We start from the raw sequence: 25,006 nt of genomic DNA on the forward strand, positions 1-25,006 counted from the left end.
CACCACCCAGCTGTAGCTGTCACCCTCTACAACCACCACCCACCTGTAGCTGTCACCCTCTACAACCACAAGCCAAAAAGTCCTACTTGTGTTCAAATGTAATTGATCAGTATGTCCATAATATCGTTCGAGTCAGCATTTGAAAAAGAGGGATCGTCAGAATGACAGATCCCATTATCTCTCCGCAATGCTATGGGATAACAAGAACTGATCCCAGAAACAGAGTAATCACAGTTTAAAATTAACACTATAATTTTTCTATGTAAGAAAATAAAAAAAAATTCAAAAAGAAAACAAGAATTGAGACCAAGACTTGAATGCCAAGTTCACTTTTCTCACCAAGATAAATTAGAGTCTACAAAACCCCAGCATGTTTCTAGCCTGACTACACAAGTAGTCAGGAGTTTCTTGCTGAATGTAAGTCAAACTGTCAAGCTGCACATGCTTGCTGCATGTCACATGTGCTTACAGCACAGAGAACACACAGCCAGTGGCATCTGAGTTAAGAGCACACACTTCCTTTAGGAATATGCCCTGCATTATTCCATTCTACAGAAGAGGGGGTATTTACTATTGTGGGAGATTTTACTTACCACCAAACTGTGGAAAATGTTGAATGTACCTCATTTTCTAAGCAGGCTGGGCTATAATTTCACAGTTTTTAAGTGTTTAAGTCATGTGATGCATTACTTGGCTTGCAGTTAAAACATACAAAGTATCATTATGGTAAACTTGCAAGTTTGAATTTGGAGGAAATCAACAGTGCTTTTCAGATAAAACTTGGGTTTCAATTTCATTTTTTAGTGTCAACAGAATCTTTAAACTCTTTAAGAAAAGTCTTGACTACCTTGACTAATGAACAAGTGGGAACAGGGTATGAGGAAGTGTACAGTCATTCTTATCAACAGTCCGCCTCCATGGTCTGCTGCAGGGTTCCCCCCCCCCCCCGCTGTACACTGATACTACCAGCCTGACAGCCTGAATGCCCTGTCTGCACGCTCCACTCAACCGAGGGTGTAACCTGACACTGCATACACCACGCTTAATTCCATAACCTTATCATATATCAAAATAATTTGAAGCATGTCACCTCCTCCAAGAAGATAGACTTGTAGTTGTCATAGCAACGAAGATGTTAAGATTGCAGAATACTGAGGAAGATTCAAGTTTTCATAATATATTCTGAAGAATGAATCCTGTTCTTCCTTCTATACCATATGCTCAAAGGCTGTTTATGACATGTTGACTCAATTGGTTTTACAAATCTTGGAGAACATTTTGACTGTATGACACATGCACTCCTTTAATAATCTCCACATATTTATATACCCACTGACAATAAAAAGCCAGCAGTCCAACATAAACATCAGTTAAAAGTTGACACTGGCATGATCAAAGAAAATTTTTAAAGACATCTAATGGTCTTTCTGTTTTCATCACTACAGGCAGGTTAAGGCAATGGCTACAGGAACTCTGATAACTTTCATGCATGTGTACCCTCCTCCCTGATCAGCTTGGTAATTAGAGACCAGCTGGCACCTCAATCAGTCATGGCCACCTCAACAGCTGTAGGGTTCATGGCCTTGTAGACCAGCTACAACTCTCCTTCATTGCTTATCTACCTGGCCCTCATAGACAACACTGCAACAGTAGACTGTGGGGATATACCCCACTTCACAACACTCATTTTCATGAAGTAAACACAACATTAGAACAAGTAGAAGTAATATGACCTATGGTTTGAATGTAACCATATCAACAGAACTTTGATAAACATTCCTTCACAAAACACAAACATGTAGAAGGGCTACCTACTCCAACAAGAATGATAGTATTGGATAAAAGACATCAAATGAGTTTTTATCGGCACGCTAAGCCAGCAACTGAATTTGACTTGAAACTGGCTAATCCCTTTCAATATCAGGCTTCACTTCACCCTGGTTGTGCTGGGGGAGGTTGTCCTCAATACTCAAAGAACACATCACCTGGGACACTATAACTACCTCATAAATACACAGCATCATACAATTTAATATGTCTGACACAAAATATTCCTTGGTTAAAATGATATCTTGTACACCTGCAATGCCTAAGGTTTGAAAGCCTGTGTCATCATTACAAGAAGGAGAGTTTGACATCACATAGACATCATAAACATGACTAGCATGACAGCCACCTACAGTTCTGTCAGTGTCTTATTTTGTGAGTAACTATCATTAAGGAAGCTATACAGTGGAGTTCTGCATGAAGCTCCCCCTACAAACAGACTCCTCGCAAGTTGAACAGGAGGGTCAGCTTCACTTTGGACAGGCCAAAAACCTTTTCTTTAAACTCTGGTCATACTGGTTGAGTCATGAGCATTCAGAAACACACTTGACTTTGTGCATGCCAACAACAAGTTTGAAGGCATCTATCGCATTCTAGTAATGGATAATTATGTCTTGATGTGTTAAGTTCAAAATTAACATTACTCTGCTATTCTGACACTAGTCTAGTCTTGTAAGGACCAGTGACTTTTCCTTCGTGGACTACCACTTTTACCATTAGGTAGATTTCTGTAGCAGATAATTAATTCACAGGCAAGTGACAATAAAAAAATAATATCTAACCCTGGTCATTAAGTATCCAATATTGATGATCATTCATCACCCAGCCTGTCAAAACTGGGAATCACCTTTGTTTTTGAGAGTCATGAGTATAATGCAGAACATCCTGCATGAGTGGAACTTAGTCTACAATATAATGACATAAATATACAATATGATGAACATGATGCACTGTTGATTGAAACACTTATAATGAAAACATAATTAATTCTGTGGGTGCCTCTACTGACTGAAACAAACAGGTCATGTCAAATGGGACTCAGTGAAAATAGGATTAGGGGTATCACATCAAATGTGTTGGATTCCAACATCATGTTGACATAAAAAATACAAAAAGAAATTGTCAGAACCAAAAATCTGAATTCTTACCACAACAATCCATCCCAAAAAGTTCAACAATGATATCATAATATAACAAAACCTTTGAAGCCAAACGGATGTTTCTAGCGTCAAGATACACAAGGAAGGAGAAATACTCCTAAAATGTGAGTGTCCCTCTGTCATAACCTCAGTGACCATGAATTCAGCTACGCATATCCTGAGTCAGGAACTTAGTAGAAACAGGGAGTCATTTCACAAGAAACGGAAACAGGACAAGCTAATGAGCCTAATTTAGCTGTGGCTAAATATCAGAACTAGGATTATTGAGAAGAAATGTTCATACGAGTCAAACTGTGGAGCTACGCAATTACATGAACTTTTACAGGTTTTTAACACAAGAGAAGCATAGGGATCGGTGGGCAAGTGGATCAGAGGTACCTGCCATAGCAACATCACAGTTTAAAACATGTTTATAAATGTGGCCAACAATATGTAAGTTTGAGTGTGGTGCAGACAAACCAATCAAGCCAGTGTCTACATAAGCCCATGTGGGTATTGATAGTAAGTAGAGATACATACAAGACAGTTATACAGGAACAGTCTGCCTAAATGGCCAGCCACGCCTCCTTCATTGCTGGTCCTTGTTCCCCCACTGGACCCGAACCAGCATGGACTGGTGTCTATTCCAAGTACAACAGTGACTGCAGTATGACTGAATCATGAGGCCGACATGGACTGGTGTCTGTTCCAAGTACAACAGTGACTGCAGTATGACTGAATCATGAGACCGACATGGACTGGTGTCTGTTCCTAGTACAACAGTGACTGCAGTATGACTGAATCACGAGGCTGACATGGACTGGTGTCTGTTCCTAGTACAACAGTGACTGCAGTATGACTGAATCATGAGACCACAATGGACTGGTGTCTGTTCCAAGTACAACAGTGACTGCAGTATGACTGAATCATGAGGCTGACATGGACTGGTGTCTGTTCCTAGTACAACAGTGACTGCAGTATGACTGAATCATGAGGCTGACATGGACTGGTGTCTGTTCCAAGTACAACAGTGACTGCAGTATGACTGAATCATGAGACTGACATTGACTGGTGTCTGTTCCTAGTACAACAGTGACTGCAGTAAGGACTGAATCATGAGGCTGACATGGACTGGTGTCTGTTCCTAGTACAACAGTGACTGCAGTATGACTGAATCATGAGGCTGACATGGACTGGTGTCTGTTCCTAGTACAACAGTGACTGCAGTATGACTGAATCATGAGGCTGACATGGACTGGTGTCTGTTCCTAGTACAACAGTGACTGCAGTATGACTGAATCAGACTGACATGGACTGGTGTCTGTTCCAAGTGCAACAGTGACTGCAGTATGACTGAATCACTAGGCTGACATGGACTGTTGTCTGTTCCTAGTACAACAGTGACTGCAGTATAACTGAATCACGAGGCTGACATGGACTGGTGTCTGTTCCAAGTACAACAGTGACTGCAGTATGACTGAATCATGAGGCTGACATGGACTGGTGTCTGTTCCAAGTACAACAGTGACTGCAGTATGACTGAATCATGAGGCTGACATGGACTGGTGTCTGTTCCAAGTACAACAGTGACTGCAGTATGACTGAATCATGAGACTGACATTGACTGGTGTCTGTTCCTAGTACAACAGTGACTGCAGTATGGACTGAATCATGAGGCTGACATGGACTGGTGTCTGTTCCTAGTACAACAGTGACTGCAGTATGACTGAATCATCAGGCTGACATGGACTGGTGTCTGTTCCTAGTACAACAGTGACTGCAGTATGACTGAATCATGAGGCTGACATGGACTGGTGTCTGTTCCTAGTACAACAGTGACTGCAGTATGACTGAATCAGACTGACATGGACTGGTGTCTCTTCCAAGTGCAACAGTGACTGCAGTATGACTGAATCATGAGACTGACATGGACTGGTGTCTGTTCCTAGTACAACAGTGACTGCAGTATGACTGAATCATGAGGCTGACATGGACTGGTGTCTGTTCCTAGTACAACAGTGACTGCAGTATGACTGAATCATGAGACCACAATGGACTGGTGTCTGTTCCAAGTACAACAGTGACTGCAGTATGACTGAATCATGAGGCTGACATGGACTGGTGTCTGTTCCTAGTACAACAGTGACTGCAGTGTGGACTGAATCATGAGACTGACATGGACTGGTGTCTGTTCCTAGTACAACAGTGACTGCAGTATGACTGAATCATGAGGCTGACATGGACTGGTGTCTGTTCCAAGTACAACAGTGACTGCAGTATGACTGAATCATGGGGCTGACATGGACTGGTGTCTATTCCTAGTACAACAGTGACTGCAGTATGACTGAATCATGAGGCTGACATGGACTGGTGTCTGTTCCAAGTACAACAGTGACTGCAGTATGACTGAATCATGAGGCTGACATGGACTGGTGTCTATTCCAAGTACAACAGTGACTGCAGTATGACTGAATCATGAGGCTGACATGGACTGGTGTCTGTTCCTAGTACAACAGTGACTGCAGTATGACTGAATCATGAGGCTGACATGGACTGGTGTCTGTTCCAAGTACAACAGTGACTGCAGTATGACTGAATCATGAGGCTGACATGGACTGGTGTCTGTTCCAAGTACAACAGTGACTGCAGTATGACTGAATCATGAGACTGACATTGACTGGTGTCTGTTCCTAGTACAACAGTGACTGCAGTATGGACTGAATCATGAGGCTGACATGGACTGGTGTCTGTTCCTAGTACAACAGTGACTGCAGTATGACTGAATCATGAGGCTGACATGGACTGGTGTCTGTTCCTAGTACAACAGTGACTGCAGTATGACTGAATCATGAGGCTGACATGGACTGGTGTCTGTTCCTAGTACAACAGTGACTGCAGTATGACTGAATCAGACTGACATGGACTGGTGTCTGTTCCAAGTGCAACAGTGACTGCAGTATGACTGAATCATGAGACCGACATGGACTGGTGTCTGTTCCTAGTACAACAGTGACTGCAGTATGACTGAATCATGAGGCTGACATGGACTGGTGTCTGTTCCTAGTACAACAGTGACTGCAGTATGACTGAATCATGAGACCACAATGGACTGGTGTCTGTTCCAAGTACAACAGTGACTGCAGTATGACTGAATCATGAGGCTGACATGGACTGGTGTCTGTTCCTAGTACAACAGTGACTGCAGTGTGGACTGAATCATGAGGCTGACATGGACTGGTGTCTGTTCCTAGTACAACAGTGACTGCAGTATGACTGAATCATGAGGCTGACATGGACTGGTGTCTGTTCCAAGTACAACAGTGACTGCAGTATGACTGAATCATGGGGCTGACATGGACTGGTGTCTATTCCTAGTACAACAGTGACTGCAGTATGACTGAATCATGAGGCTGACATGGACTGGTGTCTGTTCCAAGTACAACAGTGACTGCAGTATGACTGAATCATGAGGCTGACATGGACTGGTGTCTGTTCCAAGTACAACAGTGACTGCAGTATGACTGAATCATGAGGCTGACATGGACTGGTGTCTGTTCCTAGTACAACAGTGACTGCAGTATGACTGAATCATGAGGCTGACATGGACTGGTGTCTGCTCCTAGTACAACAGTGACTGCAGTATGACTGAATCATGAGGCTGACATGGACTGGTGTCTGTTCCTAGTACAACAGTGACTGCAGTATGACTGAATCATGAGGCTGACATGGACTGGTGTCTGTTCCTAGTACAACAGTGACTGCAGTATGACTGAATCATGAGGCTGACATGGACTGGTGTCTGTTCCAATTACAACAGTGACTGCAGTATGACTGAATCATGAGGCTGACATGGACTGGTGTCTGTTCCTAGTACAACAGTGACTGCAGTATGACTGAATCATGAGACCGACATGCACTGGTGTCTGTTCCTAGTACAACAGTGACTGCAGTATGACTGAATCATGAGGCTGACATGGACTGGTGTCTGTTTCAAGTACAACAGTGACTGCAGTATGACTGAATCACTAGGCTGACATGGACTGGTGTCTGTTCCTAGTACAACAGTGACTGCAGTATGACTGAATCATGAGACCGACATGGACTGGTGTCTGTTCCTAGTACAACAGTGACTGCAGTATAACTGAATCATGAAGCTGACATGGACTGGTGTCTGTTCCTAGTACAACAGTGACTGCAGTATGACTGAACCATGAGGCTGACATGGACTGGTGTCTGTTTCAAGTACAACAGTGACTGCAGTATGACTGAATCATGAGGCTGACATGGACTGGTGTCTGTTCCAAGTACAACAGTGACTGCAGTATGACTGAATCATGAGACCGACATGGACTGGTGTCTGTTCCAAGTACAACAGTGACTGCAGTATGACTGAATCATGAGGCTGACATGGACTGGTGTCTGTTCCAAGTACAACAGTGACTGCAGTATGACTGAATCATGAGGCTGACATGGACTGGTGTCTGTTCCTAGTACAACAGTGACTGCAGTAAGGACTGAATCATGAGGCTGACATGGACTGGTGTCTGTTCCTAGTACAACAGTGACTGCAGTATGACTGAATCATGAGGCTGACATGGACTGGTGTCTGTTCCTAGTACAACAGTGACTGCAGTATGACTGAATCATGAGGCTGACATGGACTGGTGTCTGTTCCTAGTACAACAGTGACTGCAGTATGACTGAATCAGACTGACATGGACTGGTGTCTGTTCCAAGTGCAACAGTGACTGCAGTATGACTGAATCACTAGGCTGACATGGACTGTTGTCTGTTCCTAGTACAACAGTGACTGCAGTATAACTGAATCACGAGGCTGACATGGACTGGTGTCTGTTCCAAGTACAACAGTGACTGCAGTATGACTGAATCATGAGTCTGACATGGACTGGTGTCTGTTCCAAGTACAACAGTGACTGCAGTATGACTGAATCATGAGGCTGACATGGACTGGTGTCTGTTCCAAGTACAACAGTGACTGCAGTATGACTGAATCATGAGACTGACATTGACTGGTGTCTGTTCCTAGTACAACAGTGACTGCAGTATGGACTGAATCATCAGGCTGACATGGACTGGTGTCTGTTCCTAGTACAACAGTGACTGCAGTATGACTGAATCATGAGGCTGACATGGACTGGTGTCTGTTCCTAGTACAACAGTGACTGCAGTATGACTGAATCATGAGGCTGACATGGACTGGTGTCTGTTCCTAGTACAACAGTGACTGCAGTATGACTGAATCAGACTGACATGGACTGGTGTCTGTTCCAAGTGCAACAGTGACTGCAGTATGACTGAATCATGAGACCGACATGGACTGGTGTCTGTTCCTAGTACAACAGTGACTGCAGTATGACTGAATCATGAGGCTGACATGGACTGGTGTCTGTTCCTAGTACAACAGTGACTGCAGTATAACTGAATCATGAGACCACAATGGACTGGTGTCTGTTCCAAGTACAACAGTGACTGCAGTATGACTGAATCATGAGGCTGACATGGACTGGTGTCTGTTCCTAGTACAACAGTGACTGCAGTGTGGACTGAATCATGAGGCTGACATGGACTGGTGTCTGTTCCTAGTACAACAGTGACTGCAGTATGACTGAATCATGAGGCTGACATGGACTGGTGTCTGTTCCAAGTACAACAGTGACTGCAGTATGACTGAATCATGGGGCTGACATGGACTGGTGTCTATTCCTAGTACAACAGTGACTGCAGTATGACTGAATCATGAGGCTGACATGGACTGGTGTCTGTTCCAAGTACAACAGTGACTGCAGTATGACTGAATCATGAGGCTGACATGGACTGGTGTCTATTCCAAGTACAACAGTGACTGCAGTATGACTGAATCATGAGGCTGACATGGACTGGTGTCTGTTCCTAGTACAACAGTGACTGCAGTATGACTGAATCATGAGGCTGACATGGACTGGTGTCTGTTCCTAGTACAACAGTGACTGCAGTATGACTGAATCATGAGGCTGACATGGACTGGTGTCTGTTCCAAGTACAACAGTGACTGCAGTATGACTGAATCATGAGGCTGACATGGACTGGTGTCTGTTCCAAGTACAACAGTGACTGCAGTATGACTGAATCATGAGACTGACATTGACTGGTGTCTGTTCCTAGTACAACAGTGACTGCAGTATGGACTGAATCATGAGGCTGACATGGACTGGTGTCTGTTCCTAGTACAACAGTGACTGCAGTATGACTGAATCATGAGGCTGACATGGACTGGTGTCTGTTCCTAGTACAACAGTGACTGTAGTATGACTGAATCAGACTGACATGGACTGGTGTCTGTTCCAAGTGCAACAGTGACTGCAGTATGACTGAATCATGAGACCGACATGGACTGGTGTCTGTTCCTAGTACAACAGTGACTGCAGTATGACTGAATCATGAGGCTGACATGGACTGGTGTCTGTTCCTAGTACAACAGTGACTGCAGTATGACTGAATCATGAGACCACAATGGACTGGTGTCTGTTCCAAGTACAACAGTGACTGCAGTATGACTGAATCATGAGGCTGACATGGACTGGTGTCTGTTCCTAGTACAACAGTGACTGCAGTGTGGACTGAATCATGAGGCTGACATGGACTGGTGTCTGTTCCTAGTACAACAGTGACTGCAGTATGACTGAATCATGAGGCTGACATGGACTGGTGTCTGTTCCAAGTACAACAGTGACTGCAGTATGACTGAATCATGGGGCTGACATGGACTGGTGTCTATTCCTAGTACAACAGTGACTGCAGTATGACTGAATCATGAGGCTGACATGGACTGGCGTCTGTTCCAAGTACAACAGTGACTGCAGTATGACTGAATCATGAGGCTGACATGGACTGGTGTCTGTTCCAAGTACAACAGTGACTGCAGTATGACTGAATCATGAGGCTGACATGGACTGGTGTCTGTTCCTAGTACAACAGTGACTGCAGTATGACTGAATCATGAGGCTGACATGGACTGGCGTCTGCTCCTAGTACAACAGTGACTGCAGTATGACTGAATCATGAGGCTGACATGGACTGGTGTCTGTTCCTAGTACAACAGTGACTGCAGTATGACTGAATCATGAGGCTGACATGGACTGGTGTCTGTTCCTAGTACAACAGTGACTGCAGTATGACTGAATCATGAGGCTGACATGGACTGGTGTCTGTTCCAATTACAACAGTGACTGCAGTATGACTGAATCATGAGGCTGACATGGACTGGTGTCTGTTCCTAGTACAACAGTGACTGCAGTATGACTGAATCATGAGACCGACATGCACTGGTGTCTGTTCCTAGTACAAAAGTGACTGCAGTATGACTGAATCATGAGGCTGACATGGACTGGTGTCTGTTTCAAGTACAACAGTGACTGCAGTATGACTGAATCATGAGGCTGACATGGACTGGTGTCTGTTCCTAGTACAACAGTGACTGCAGTATGACTGAATCATGAGACCGACATGGACTGGTGTCTGTTCCTAGTACAACAGTGACTGCAGTATGACTGAATCATGAGGCTGACATGGACTGGTGTCTGTTCCTAGTACAACAGTGACTGCAGTATGACTGAATCATGAGGCTGACATGGACTGGTGTCTGTTTCAAGTACAACAGTGACTGCAGTATGACTGAATCATGAGGCTGACATGGACTGGTGTCTGTTCCAAGTACAACAGTGACTGCAGTATGACTGAATCATGAGACCGACATGGACTGGTGTCTGTTCCTAGTACAACAGTGACTGCAGTATGACTGAATCATGAGGCTGACATGGACTGGTGTCTGTTTCAAGTACAACAGTGACTGCAGTATGACTGAATCATCAGGCTGACATGGACTGGTGTCTGTTCCTAGTACAACAGTGACTGCAGTATGACTGAATCATGAGGCTGACATGGACTGGTGTCTGTTTCAAGTACAACAGTGACTGCAGTATGACTGAATCATCAGGCTGACATGGACTGGTGTCCGTTCCAAGTACAACAGTGACTGCAGTATGACTGAATCATGAGGCTGACATTGACTGGTGTCTGTTCCTAGTACAACAGTGACTGCAGTATGACTGAATCATGAGGCTGACATGGACTGGTGTCTGTTCCTAGTACAACAGTGACTGCAGTATGACTGAATCATGAGGCTGACATGGACTGGTGTCTGTTCCTAGTACAACAGTGACTGCAGTATGACTGAATCATGAGGCTGACATGGACTGGTGTCTGCTCCTAGTACAACAGTGACTGCAGTATGACTGAATCATGAGACCGACATGCACTGGTGTCTGTTCCTAGTACAACAGTGACTGCAGTATGACTGAATCATGAGGCTGACATGGACTGGTGTCTGTTCCTAGTACAACAGTGACTGCAGTATGACTGAATCATGAGGCTGACATGGACTGGTGTCTGCTCCTACTACAACAGTGACTGCAGTATGACTGAATCATGAGGCTGACATGGACTGGTGTCTGTTCCTAGTACAACAGTGACTGCAGTATGACTGAATCATGAGGCTGACATGGACTGGTGTCTGTTCCAATTACAACAGTGACTGCAGTATGACTAAATCATGAGGCTGACATGGACTGGTGTCTATTCCAAGTACAACAGTGACTGCAGTATGACTGAATCATGAGGCTGACATGGACTGGTGTCTGTTCCAAGTACAACAGTGACTGCAGTATGACTGAATCATGAGGCTGACATGGACTGGTGTCTGTTCCTAGTACAACAGTGACTGCAGTATGACTGAATCATGAGGCTGACATGGACTGGTGTCTGTTCCTAGTACAACAGTGACTGCAGTATGACTGAATCATGAGGCTGACATGGACTGGTGTCTGTTCCAATTACAACAGTGACTGCAGTATGACTGAATCATGAGGCTGACATGGACTGGTGTCTGCTCCTAGTACAACAGTGACTGCAGTATGACTGAATCATGAGGCTGACATGGACTGGTGTCTGTTCCTAGTACAACAGTGACTGCAGTATGACTGAATCATGAGGCTGACATGGACTGGTGTCTGTTCCTAGTACAACAGTGACTGCAGTATGACTGAATCATGAGACCGACATGGACTGGTGTCTGTTCCTAGTACAACAGTGACTGCAGTTTGACTGAATCATCAGGCTGACATGGACTGGTGTCTGCTCCTAGTACAACAGTGACTGCAGTATGACTGAATCATGAGGCTGACATGGACTGGTGTCTGTTCCAAGTACAACAGTGACTGCAGTATGACTGAATCATGAGACCGACATGGACTGGTGTCTGTTCCTAGTACAACAGTGACTGCAGTATGACTGAATCATGAGGCTGACATGGACTGGTGTCTGTTCCTAGTACAACAGTGACTGCAGTATGACTGAATCATGAGGCTGACATGGACTGGTGTCTGTTTCAAGTACAACAGTGACTGCAGTATGACTGAATCATCAGGCTGACATGGACTGGTGTCTGTTCCAAGTACAACAGTGACTGCAGTATGACTGAATCATGAGGCCGACATGGACTGGTGTCTGTTCCTAGTACAACAGTGACTGCAGTATGACTGAATCATGAGGCTGACATGGACTGGTGTCTGTTCCTAGTACAACAGTGACTGCAGTATGACTGAATCATGAGGCTGACATGGACTGGTGTCTGTTCCTAGTACAACAGTGACTGCAGTATGACTGAATCATGAGGCTGACATGGACTGGTGTCTGCTCCTAGTACAACAGTGACTGCAGTATGACTGAATCATGAGGCTGACATGGACTGGTGTCTGTTCCTAGTACAACAGTGACTGCAGTATGACTGAATCATGAGGCTGACATGGACTGGTGTCTGTTCCTAGTACAACAGTGACTGCAGTATGACTGAATCATGAGGCTGACATGGACTGGTGTCTGTTCCAATTACAACAGTGACTGCAGTATGACTGAATCATGAGGCTGACATGGACTGGTGTCTGTTCCAAGTACAACAGTGACTGCAGTATGACTGAATCATGAGGCTGACATGGACTGGTGTCTGTTCCTAGTACAACAGTGACTGCAGTATGACTGAATCATGAGGCTGACATGGACTGGTGTCTGTTCCTAGTACAACAGTGACTGCAGTATGACTGAATCATGAGGCTGACATGGACTGGTGTCTGTTCCAATTACAACAGTGACTGCAGTATGACTGAATCATGAGGCTGACATGGACTGGTGTCTGCTCCTAGTACAACAGTGACTGCAGTATGACTGAATCATGAGGCTGACATGGACTGGTGTCTGTTCCTAGTACAACAGTGACTGCAGTATGACTGAATCATGAGGCTGACATGGACTGGTGTCTGTTCCTAGTACAACAGTGACTGCAGTATGACTGAATCATGAGGCTGACATGGACTGGTGTCTGTTCCAAGTACAACAGTGACTGCAGTATGACTGAATCATGAGACCGACATGGACTGGTGTCTGTTCCTAGTACAACAGTGACTGCAGTATGACTGAATCATGAGGCTGACATGGACTGGTGTCTGTTCCAATTACAACAGTGACTGCAGTATGACTGAATCATGAGGCTGACATGGACTGGTGTCTGCTCCTAGTACAACAGTGACTGCAGTATGACTGAATCATGAGGCTGACATGGACTGGTGTCTGTTCCTAGTACAACAGTGACTGCAGTATGACTGAATCATGAGGCTGACATGGACTGGTGTCTGTTCCTAGTACAACAGTGACTGCAGTATGACTGAATCATGAGACCGACATGGACTGGTGTCTGTTCCTAGTACAACAGTGACTGCAGTTTGACTGAATCATGAGGCTGACATGGACTGGTGTCTGCTCCTAGTACAACAGTGACTGCAGTATGACTGAATCATGAGGCTGACATGGACTGGTGTCTGTTCCAAGTACAACAGTGACTGCAGTATGACTGAATCATGAGACCGACATGGACTGGTGTCTGTTCCTAGTACAACAGTGACTGCAGTATGACTGAATCATGAGGCTGACATGGACTGGTGTCTGTTCCTAGTACAACAGTGACTGCAGTTTCACTGAATCATGAGGCTGACATGGACTGGTGTCTGCTCCTAGTACAACAGTGACTGCAGTATGACTGAATCATGAGGCTGACATGGACTGGTGTCTGTTCCAAGTACAACAGTGACTGCAGTATGACTGAATCATGAGACCGACATGGACTGGTGTCTGTTCCTAGTACAACAGTGACTGCAGTATGACTGAATCATGAGGCTGACATGGACTGGTGTCTGTTCCTAGTACAACAGTGACTGCAGTATGACTGAATCATGAGGCTGACATGGACTGGTGTCTGTTTCAAGTACAACAGTGACTGCAGTATGACTGAATCATCAGGCTGACATGGACTGGTGTCTGTTCCAAGTACAACAGTGACTGCAGTATGACTGAATCATGAGGCCGACATGGACTGGTGTCTGTTCCTAGTACAACAGTGACTGCAGTATGACTGAATCATGAGGCTGACATGGACTGGTGTCTGTTCCTAGTACAACAGTGACTGCAGTATGACTGAATCATGAGGCTGACATGGACTGGTGTCTGTTCCTAGTACAACAGTGACTGCAGTATGACTGAATCATGAGGCTGACATGGACTGGTGTCTGCTCCTAGTACAACAGTGACTGCAGTATGACTGAATCATGAGGCTGACATGGACTGGTGTCTGTTCCTAGTACAACAGTGACTGCAGTATGACTGAATCATGAGGCTGACATGGACTGGTGTCTGTTTCAAGTACAACAGTGACTGCAGTATGACTGAATCATGAGGCTGACATGGACTGGTGTCTGTTCCTAGTACAACAGTGACTGCAGTATGACTGAATCATGAGGCTGACATGGACTGGTGTCTGTTCCTAGTACAACAGTGACTGCAGTATGATTGAATCATGAGGCTGACATGGACTGGTGTCTGTTTCAAGTACAACAGTGACTGCAGTATGACTGAATCATGAGGCTGACATGGACTGGTGTCTGTTCCTAGTACAACAGTGACTGCAGTATGACTGAATCATTAGGCTGACATGGACTGGTGTCTGTTCCTAGTACAACAGTGACTGCAGTATGACTGAATCATGAGACCGACATGGACTGGTGTCTGTTCCTAGTACAACAGTGACTGCAGTATGACTGAATCATGAGGCTGACATGGACTGGTGTCTGTTTCAAGTACAACAGTGACTGCAGTATGACTGAATCATCAGGCTGACATGGACTGGTGTCTGTTCCAAGTACAACAGTGACTGCAGTATGACTGAATCATGAGACCGACATGGACTGGTGTCTGTTCCTAGTACAACAGTGACTGCAGTATGACTGAATCATGAGGCTGACATGGACTGGTGTCTGTTCCTAGTACAACAGTGACTGCAGTATGACTGAATCATGAGGCTGACATGGACTGGTGTCTGTTTCAAGTACAACAGTGACTGCAGTATGACTGAATCATGAGGCTGACATGGACTGGTGTCTGTTCCAAGTACAACAGTGACTGCAGTATGACTGAATCATGAGGCTGACATGGACTGGTGTCTGTTTCAAGTACAACAGTGACTGCAGTATGACTGAATCACGAGGCTGACATGGACTGGTGTCTGTTCCTAGTACAACAGTGACTGCAGTATGACTGAATCATGAGGCTGACATGGACTGGTGTCTGTTCCAAGTACAACAGTGACTGCAGTATGACTGAATCATGAGGCTGACATGGACTGGTGTCTGTTCCTAGTACAACAGTGACTGCAGTATGACTGAATCATGAGGCTGACATGGACTGGTGTCTGTTCCTAGTACAACAGTGACTGCAGTATGATTGAATCATGAGGCTGACATGGACTGGTGTCTGTTCCAAGTACAACAGTGACTGCAGTATGACTGAATCATGAGGCTGACATGGACTGGTGTCTGTTTCAAGTACAACAGTGACTGCAGTATGACTGAATCATGAGGCTGACATGGACTGGTGTCTGTTCCAAGTACAAAAGTGACTGCAGTATGACTGAATCATGAGACCGACATGGACTGGTGTCTGTTCCTAGTACAACAGTGACTGCAGTATGACTGAATCATGAGGCTGACATGGACTGGTGTCTGTTCCTAGTACAACAGTGACTGCAGTATGACTGAATCATCAGGCTGACATGGACTGGTGTCCGTTTCAAGTACAACAGTGACTGCAGTATGACTGAATCATGAGGCTGACATGAACTGGTGTCTGTTCCTAGTACAACAGTGACTGCAGTATGACTGAATCATGAGACTGACATGGACTGGTGTCTGTTCCTAGTACAACAGTGACTGCAGTATGACTGAATCATGAGGCTGACATGGACTGGTGTCTGCTCCTAGTACAACAGTGACTGCAGTATGACTGAATCATGAGGCTGACATGGACTGGTGTCTGTTCCTAGTACAACAGTGACTGCAGTATGACTGAATCATGAGGCTGACATGGACTGGTGTCTGCTCCTAGTACAACAGTGACTGCAGTATGACTGAATCATGAGGCTGACATGGACTGGTGTCTGTTTCAAGTACAACAGTGACTGCAGTATGACTGAATCATGAGGCTGACATGGACTGGTGTCTGTTCCAAGTACAACAGTGACTGCAGTATGACTGAATCATCAGACCGACATGGACTGGTGTCTGTTCCTAGTACAACAGTGACTGCAGTATGACTGAATCATGAGGCTGACATGGACTGGTGTCTGTTCCTAGTACAACAGTGACTGCAGTATGACTGAATCATCAGGCTGACATGGACTGGTGTCCGTTTCAAGTACAACAGTGACTGCAGTATGACTGAATCATGAGGCTGACATGAACTGGTGTCTGTTCCTAGTACAACAGTGACTGCAGTATGACTGAATCATGAGACTGACATGGACTGGTGTCTGTTCCTAGTACAACAGTGACTGCAGTATGACTGAATCATGAGGCTGACATGGACTGGTGTCTGCTCCTAGTACAACAGTGACTGCAGTATGACTGAATCATGAGGCTGACATGGACTGGTGTCTGTTCCTAGTACAACAGTGACTGCAGTATGACTGAATCATGAGGCTGACATGGACTGGTGTCTGTTCCTAGTACAACAGTGACTGCAGTATGACTGAATCATGAGGCTGACATGGACTGGTGTCTGTTCCAATTACAACAGTGACTGCAGTATGACTGAATCATGAGGCTGACATGGACTGGTGTCTGTTCCTAGTACAACAGTGACTGCAGTATGACTGAATCATGAGACCGACATGGACTGGTGTCTGTTCCTAGTACAACAGTGACTGCAGTATGACTGAATCATGAGGCTGACATGGACTGGTGTCTGTTCCTAGTACAACAGTGACTGCAGTATGACTGAATCATCAGGCTGACATGGACTGGTGTCCGTTTCAAGTACAACAGTGACTGCAGTATGACTGAATCATGAGGCTGACATGAACTGGTGTCTGTTCCTAGTACAACAGTGACTGCAGTATGACTGAATCATGAGACTGACATGGACTGGTGTCTGTTCCTAGTACAACAGTGACTGCAGTATGACTGAATCATGAGGCTGACATGGACTGGTGTCTGCTCCTAGTACAACAGTGACTGCAGTATGACTGAATCATGAGGCTGACATGGACTGGTGTCTGTTTCAAGTACAACAGTGACTGCAGTATGACTGAATCATGAGGCTGACATGGACTGGTGTCTGTTCCTAGTACAACAGTGACTGCAGTATGACTGAATCATGAGGCTGACATGGACTGGTGTCTGTTCCTAGTACAACAGTGACTGCAGTATGATTGAATCATGAGGCTGACATGGACTGGTGTCTGTTCCAAGTACAACAGTGACTGCAGTATGACTGAATCATGAGGCTGACATGGACTGGTGTCTGTTCCTAGTACAACAGTGACTGCAGTATGACTGAATCATTAGGCTGACATGGACTGGTGTCTGTTCCTAGTACAACAGTGACTGCAGTATGACTGAATCATGAGACCGACATGGACTGGTGTCTGTTCCTAGTACAACAGTGACTGCAGTATGACTGAATCATGAGGCTGACATGGACTGGTGTCTGTTTCAAGTACAACAGTGACTGCAGTATGACTGAATCATGAGGCTGACATGGACTGGTGTCTGTTCCAAGTACAACAGTGACTGCAGTATGACTGAATCATGAGACCGACATGGACTGGTGTCTGTTCCTAGTACAACAGTGACTGCAGTATGACTGAATCATGAGGCTGACATGGACTGGTGTCTGTTCCTAGTACAACAGTGACTGCAGTATGACTGAATCATGAGGCTGACATGGACTGGTGTCTGTTTCAAGTACAACAGTGACTGCAGTATGACTGAATCATGAGGCTGACATGGACTGGTGTCTGTTCCAAGTACAACAGTGACTGCAGTATGACTGAATCATGAGGCTGACATGGACTGGTGTCTGTTCCTAGTACAACAGTGACTGCAGTATGACTGAATCACGAGGCTGACATGGACTGGTGTCTGTTCCTAGTACAACAGTGACTGCAGTATGACTGAATCATGAGGCTGACATGGACTGGTGTCTGTTCCAAGTACAACAGTGAACGCAGTATGACTGAATCATGAGGCTGACATGGACTGGTGTCTGTTCCTAGTACAACAGTGACTGCAGTATGACTGAATCTTTAGGCTGACATGGACTGGTGTCTGTTCCTAGTACAACAGTGACTGCAGTATGACTGAATCATGAGACCGACATGGACTGGTGTCTGTTCCTAGTACAACAGTGACTGCAGTATGACTGAATCATGAGGCTGACATGGACTGGTGTCTGTTCCTAGTACAACAGTGACTGCAGTATGACTGAATCATGAGGCTGACATGGACTGGTGTCTGTTCCTAGTACAACAGTGACTGCAGTATGACTGAATCATGAGACCGACATGGACTGGTGTCTGTTTCAAGTACAACAGTGACTGCAGTATGACTGAATCATGAGGCTGACATGGACTGGTGTCTGTTCCTAGTACAACAGTGACTGCAGTATGACTGAATCATGAGACCGACATGGACTGGTGTCTGTTCCTAGTACAACAGTGACTGCAGTATGACTGAAACATGAGACCGACATGGACTGGTGTCTGTTCCTAGTACAACAGTGACTGCAGTATGACTGAATCATGAGACCACAATGGACTGGTGTCTGTTCCTAGTACAACAGTGACTGCAGTATGACTGAATCATGAGGCTGACATGGACTGGTGTCTGTTCCTAGTACAACAGTGACTGCAGTATGACTGAATCATGAGGCTGACATGAACTGGTGTCTGTTCCAAGTACAACAGTGACTGCAGTATGACTGAATCATGGGGCTGACATGGACTGGTGTCTGTTCCTAGTACAACAGTGACTGCAGTATGACTGAATCTTTAGGCTGACATGGACTTGTGTCTGTTCCTAGTACAACAGTGACTGCAGTATGACTGAATCAGACTGACATGGACTGGTGTCTGTTTCAAGTACAACAGTGACTGCAGTATGACTGAATCATGAGGCTGACATGGACTGGTGTCTGTTCCAATTACAACAGTGACTGCAGTATGACTGAATCATGAGGCTGAAATGGACTGGTGTCTGTTTCAAGTACAACAGTGACTGCAGTATGACTGAATCATGAGGCTGACATGGACTGGTGTCTGTTCCTAGTACAACAGTGACTGCAGTATGACTGAATCATGAGACCGACATGGACTGGTGTCTGTTCCTAGTACAACAGTGACTGCAGTATGACTGAATCATGCGGCTGACATGGACTGGTGTCTGTTCCTAGTACAACAGTGACTGCAGTATGACTGAATCATGAGGCTGACATGGACTGGTGTCTGTTCCTAGTACAACAGTGACTGCAGTATGACTGAATCATGAGGCTGACATGGACTGGTGTCTGTTTCAAGTACAACAGTGACTGCAGTATGACTGAATCATGAGGCTGACATGGACTGGTGTCTGTTCCTAGTACAACAGTGACTGCAGTATGACTGAATCATGAGACCGACATGGACTGGTGTCTGTTCCTAGTACAACAGTGACTGCAGTATGACTGAATCATGAGACCGACATGGACTGGTGTCTGTTCCAAGTACAACAGTGACTGCAGTATGACTGAATCATGAGCTGACATCGACAGGTGTATGTTCCAAGTACAACAGTGACTGCAGTATGACTGAATCATGAGGCTGACATGGTCTGGTGTCTGTTCCTAGTACAACAGTGACTGCAGTATGACTGAATCATGAGGCTGACATGGACTGGTGTCTGTTCCTAGTACAACAGTGACTGCAGTATGACTGAATCATGAGGCTGACATGGACTGGTATCTGTTCCAAGTACAACAGTGACTGCAGTATGACTGAATCATGAGACTGACATGGACTGGTGTCTGTTCCTAGTACAACAGTGACTGCAGTATGACTGAATCATGAGGCTGACATGGACTGGTGTCTGTTCCTAGTACAACAGTGACTGCAGTATGACTGAATCATCAGGCTGACATGGACTGGTGTCTGTTCCTAGTACAACAGTGACTGCAGTATGACTGAATCATGAGGCTGACATGGACTGGTGTCTGTTCCTAGTACAACAGTGACTGCAGTATGACTGAATCATGAGGCTGACATGGACTGGTGTCTGTTCCAAGTACAACAGTGACTGCAGTATGACTGAATCATGAGGCTGACATGGACTGGCATCTGTTCCTAGTACAACAGTGACTGCAGTATGACTGAATCATGAGGCTCACATGGACTGGTGTCTGTTCCTAGTACAAAAGTGACTGCAGTATGACTGAATCATGAGGCTGACATGGACTGGTGTCTGTTCCTAGTACAACAGTGACTGCAGTATGACTGAATCATGAGGCTGACATGGACTGGTGTCTGTTCCTAGTACAACAGTGACTGCAGTATGACTGAATCATGAGACCGACATGGACTGGTGTCTGTTCCTAGTACAACAGTGACTGCAGTATGACTGAATCATGAGACCGACATGGACTGGTGTCTGTTCCTAGTACAACAGTGACTGCAGTATGACTGAATCATGAGACCGACATGGACTGGTGTCTGTTTCAAGTACAACAGTGACTGCAGTATGACTGAATCATGAGGCTGACATGGACTGGTGTCTGTTCCAAGTACAACAGTGACTGCAGTATGACTGAATCATGAGACCGACATGGACTGGTGTCTGTTCAAAGTACAACAGTGACTGCAGTATGACTGAATCATGAGGCCGACATGGACTGGTGTCTGTTCCAAGTACAACAGTGACTGCAGTATGACTGAATCATGAGCTGACATGGACTGGTGTCTGTTCCTAGTACAACAGTGACTGCAGTATGACTGAATCATGAGGCTGACATGGACTGGTGTCTGTTCCAAGTACAACAGTGACTGCAGTATGACTGAATCATGAGGCTGACATGGACTTGTGTCTGTACCTAGTACAAAAGTGACTGCAGTATGACTGAATCATGAGGCTGACATGGTCTGGTGTCTGTTCCTAGTACAACAGTGACTGCAGTATGACTGAATCATGAGGCTGACATGGACTGGTGTCTGTTCCTAGTACAACAGTGACTGCAGTATGACTGAATCATGAGGCTGACATGGACTGGTGTCTGTTCCTAGTACAACAGTGACTGCAGTATGACTGAATCATGAGACTGACATGGACTGGTGTCTGTTCCTAGTACAACAGTGACTGCAGTATGACTGAATCATGGGGCTGACATGGACTGGTGTCTGTTCCTAGTACAACAGTGACTGCAGTATGACTGAATCATGAGGCTGACATGGACTGGTGTCTGTTCCTAGTAAAACAGTGACTGCAGTATGACTGAATCATGAGGCCGACATGGACTGGTGTCTGTTTCAAGTACAACAGTGACTGCAGTATGACTGAATCATGAGACCGACATGGACTGGTGTCTGTTCCTAGTACAACAGTGACTGCAGTATGACTGAATGATGAGGCTGACATGGACTGGTGTCTGTCCCTAGTACAACAGTGACTGCAGTATGACTGAATCATGAGGCTGACATGGACTGGTGTCTGTTCCTAGTACAACAGTGACTGCAGTATGACTGAATCATGAGACCGACATTGACTGGTGTCTGTTCCTAGTACAACAGTGACTGCAGTTTGACTGAATCATGAGGCTGACATGGACTGGTGTCTGTTCCTAGTACAACAGTGACTGCAGTATGACTGAACCATGAGGCTGACATGGACTGGTGTCTGTTTCAAGTACAACAGTGACTGCAGTATGACTGAATCATGAGGCTGACATGGACTGGTGTCTGTTCCAAGTACAACAGTGACTGCAGTATGACTGAATCATGAGACCCACATGGACTGGTGTCTGTTCCTAGTACAACAGTGACTGCAGTATGACTGAATCATGAGGCTGACATGGACTGGTGTCTGTTCCCAGTACAACAGTGACTGCAGTATGACTGAATCATGAGGCTGACATGGACTGGTGTCTGTTTCAAGTACAACAGTGACTGCAGTATGACTGAATCATGAGGCTGACATGGACTGGTGTCTGTTCCAAGTACAACAGTGACTGCAGTATGACTGAATCATGAGGCTGACATGGACTGGTGTCTGTTCCTAGTACAACAGTGACTGCAGTATGACTGAATCACGAGGCTGACATGGACTGGTGTCTGTTCCTAGTACAACAGTGACTGCAGTATGACTGAATCATGAGGCTGACATGGACTGGTGTCTGTTCCAAGTACAACAGTGACTGCAGTATGACTGAATCATGAGGCTGACATGGACTGGTGTCTGTTCCTAGTACAACAGTGACTGCAGTATGACTGAATCATGGGGCTGACATGGACTGGTGTCTGTTCCTAGTACAACAGTGACTGCAGTATGACTGAATCATGAGGCTGACATGGACTGGTGTCTGTTTCAAGTACAACAGTGACTGCAGTATGACTGAATCATGAGGCTGACATGGACTGGTGTCTGTTCCTAGTACAACAGTGACTGCAGTATGACTGAATCATGAGACCGACATGGACTGGTGTCTGTTCCTAGTACAACAGTGACTGCAGTATGACTGAAACATGAGACCGACATGGACTGGTGTCTGTTCCTAGTACAACAGTGACTGCAGTATGACTGAATCATGAGACCACAATGGACTGGTGTCTGTTCCAAGTACAACAGTGACTGCAGTATGACTGAATCATGAGGCTGACATGGACTGGTGTCTGTTCCTAGTACAACAGTGACTGCAGTATGACTGAATCATGAGGCTGACATGAACTGGTGTCTGTTCCAAGTACAACAGTGACTGCAGTATGACTGAATCATGGGGCTGACATGGACTGGTGTCTGTTCCTAGTACAACAGTGACTGCAGTATGACTGAATCTTTAGGCTGACATGGACTTGTGTCTGTTCCTGGTACAACAGTGACTGCAGTATGACTGAATCAGACTGACATGGACTGGTGTCTGTTTCAAGTACAACAGTGACTGCAGTATGACTGAATCATGAGGCTGACATGGACTGGTGTCTGTTCCAATTACAACAGTGACTGCAGTATGACTGAATCATGAGGCTGAAATGGACTGGTGTCTGTTTCAAGTACAACAGTGACTGCAGTATGACTGAATCATGAGGCTGACATGGACTGGTGTCTGTTCCTAGTACAACAGTGACTGCAGTATGACTGAATCATGAGACCGACATGGACTGGTGTCTGTTCCTAGTACAACAGTGACTGCAGTATGACTGAATCATGCGGCTGACATGGACTGGTGTCTGTTCCTAGTACAACAGTGACTGCAGTATGACTGAATCATGAGGCTGACATGGACTGGTGTCTGTTCCTAGTACAACAGTGACTGCAGTATGACTGAATCATGAGGCTGACATGGACTGGTGTCTGTTTCAAGTACAACAGTGACTGCAGTATGACTGAATCATGAGGCTGACATGGACTGGTGTCTGTTCCTAGTACAACAGTGACTGCAGTATGACTGAATCATGAGACCGACATGGACTGGTGTCTGTTCCTAGTACAACAGTGACTGCAGTATGACTGAATCATGAGACCGACATGGACTGGTGTCTGTTCCTAGTACAACAGTGACTGCAGTATGACTGAATCATGAGCTGACATCGACTGGTGTCTGTTCCAAGTACAACAGTGACTGCAGTATGACTGAATCATGAGGCTGACATGGTCTGGTGTCTGTTCCTAGTACAACAGTGACTGCAGTATGACTGAATCATGAGGCTGACATGGACTGGTGTCTGTTCCTAGTACAACAGTGACTGCAGTATGACTGAATCATGAGGCTGACATGGACTGGTGTCTGTTCCAAGTACAACAGTGACTGCAGTATGACTGAATCATGAGACTGACATGGACTGGTGTCTGTTCCTAGTACAACAGTGACTGCAGTATGACTGAATCATGGGGCTGACATGGACTGGTGTCTGTTCCTAGTACAACAGTGACTGCAGTATGACTGAATCATGAGGCTGACATGGACTGGTGTCTGTTCCTAGTACAACAGTGACTGCAGTATGACTGAATCATGAGGCTGACATGGACTGGTGTCTGTTCCTAGTACAACAGTGACTGCAGTATGACTGAATCATGAGGCTGACATGGACTGGTGTCTGTTCCAAGTACAACAGTGACTGCAGTATGACTGAATCATGAGGCTGACATGGACTGGCATCTGTTCCTAGTACAACAGTGACTGCAGTATGACTGAATCATGAGGCTGACATGGACTGGTGTCTGTTCCTAGTACAAAAGTGACTGCAGTATGACTGAATCATGAGGCTGACATGGACTGGTGTCTGTTCCTAGTACAACAGTGACTGCAGTATGACTGAATCATGAGGCCGACATGGACTGGTGTCTGTTCCTAGTACAACAGTGACTGCA

General features: G+C 45.5%; 1 protein-coding gene across 5 annotated transcripts in view; it reads right to left on the minus strand.

The window, feature by feature from the left end:
- LOC124110383 (serine/threonine-protein phosphatase 2A regulatory subunit B'' subunit beta-like) overlaps window positions 1-25,006 on the minus strand; it is a 119,600-nt gene that overhangs the window by 74,088 nt on the left and 20,506 nt on the right. Inside the window, exon 1 of one of the 5 annotated variants that reach the window (XM_048391231.1) lies at window positions 2,976-3,119. The exons of the other annotated variants lie outside the window; for them this stretch is intronic. Coding sequence (XP_048247188.1) covers window positions 2,976-3,110 — 135 coding nt within the window. The 5' untranslated portion in view covers window positions 3,111-3,119. Of the gene's footprint in view, window positions 1-2,975; window positions 3,120-25,006 lie in introns of those variants that run through there. 5 annotated transcript variants of the gene reach the window in all.

Source organism: Haliotis rufescens, unplaced genomic scaffold (assembly GCF_023055435.1).
Source record: "Haliotis rufescens isolate VD_foot unplaced genomic scaffold, xgHalRufe1.0.p SCAF_9, whole genome shotgun sequence".
NCBI classification, from domain to species: domain Eukaryota; kingdom Metazoa; phylum Mollusca; class Gastropoda; order Lepetellida; family Haliotidae; genus Haliotis; species Haliotis rufescens.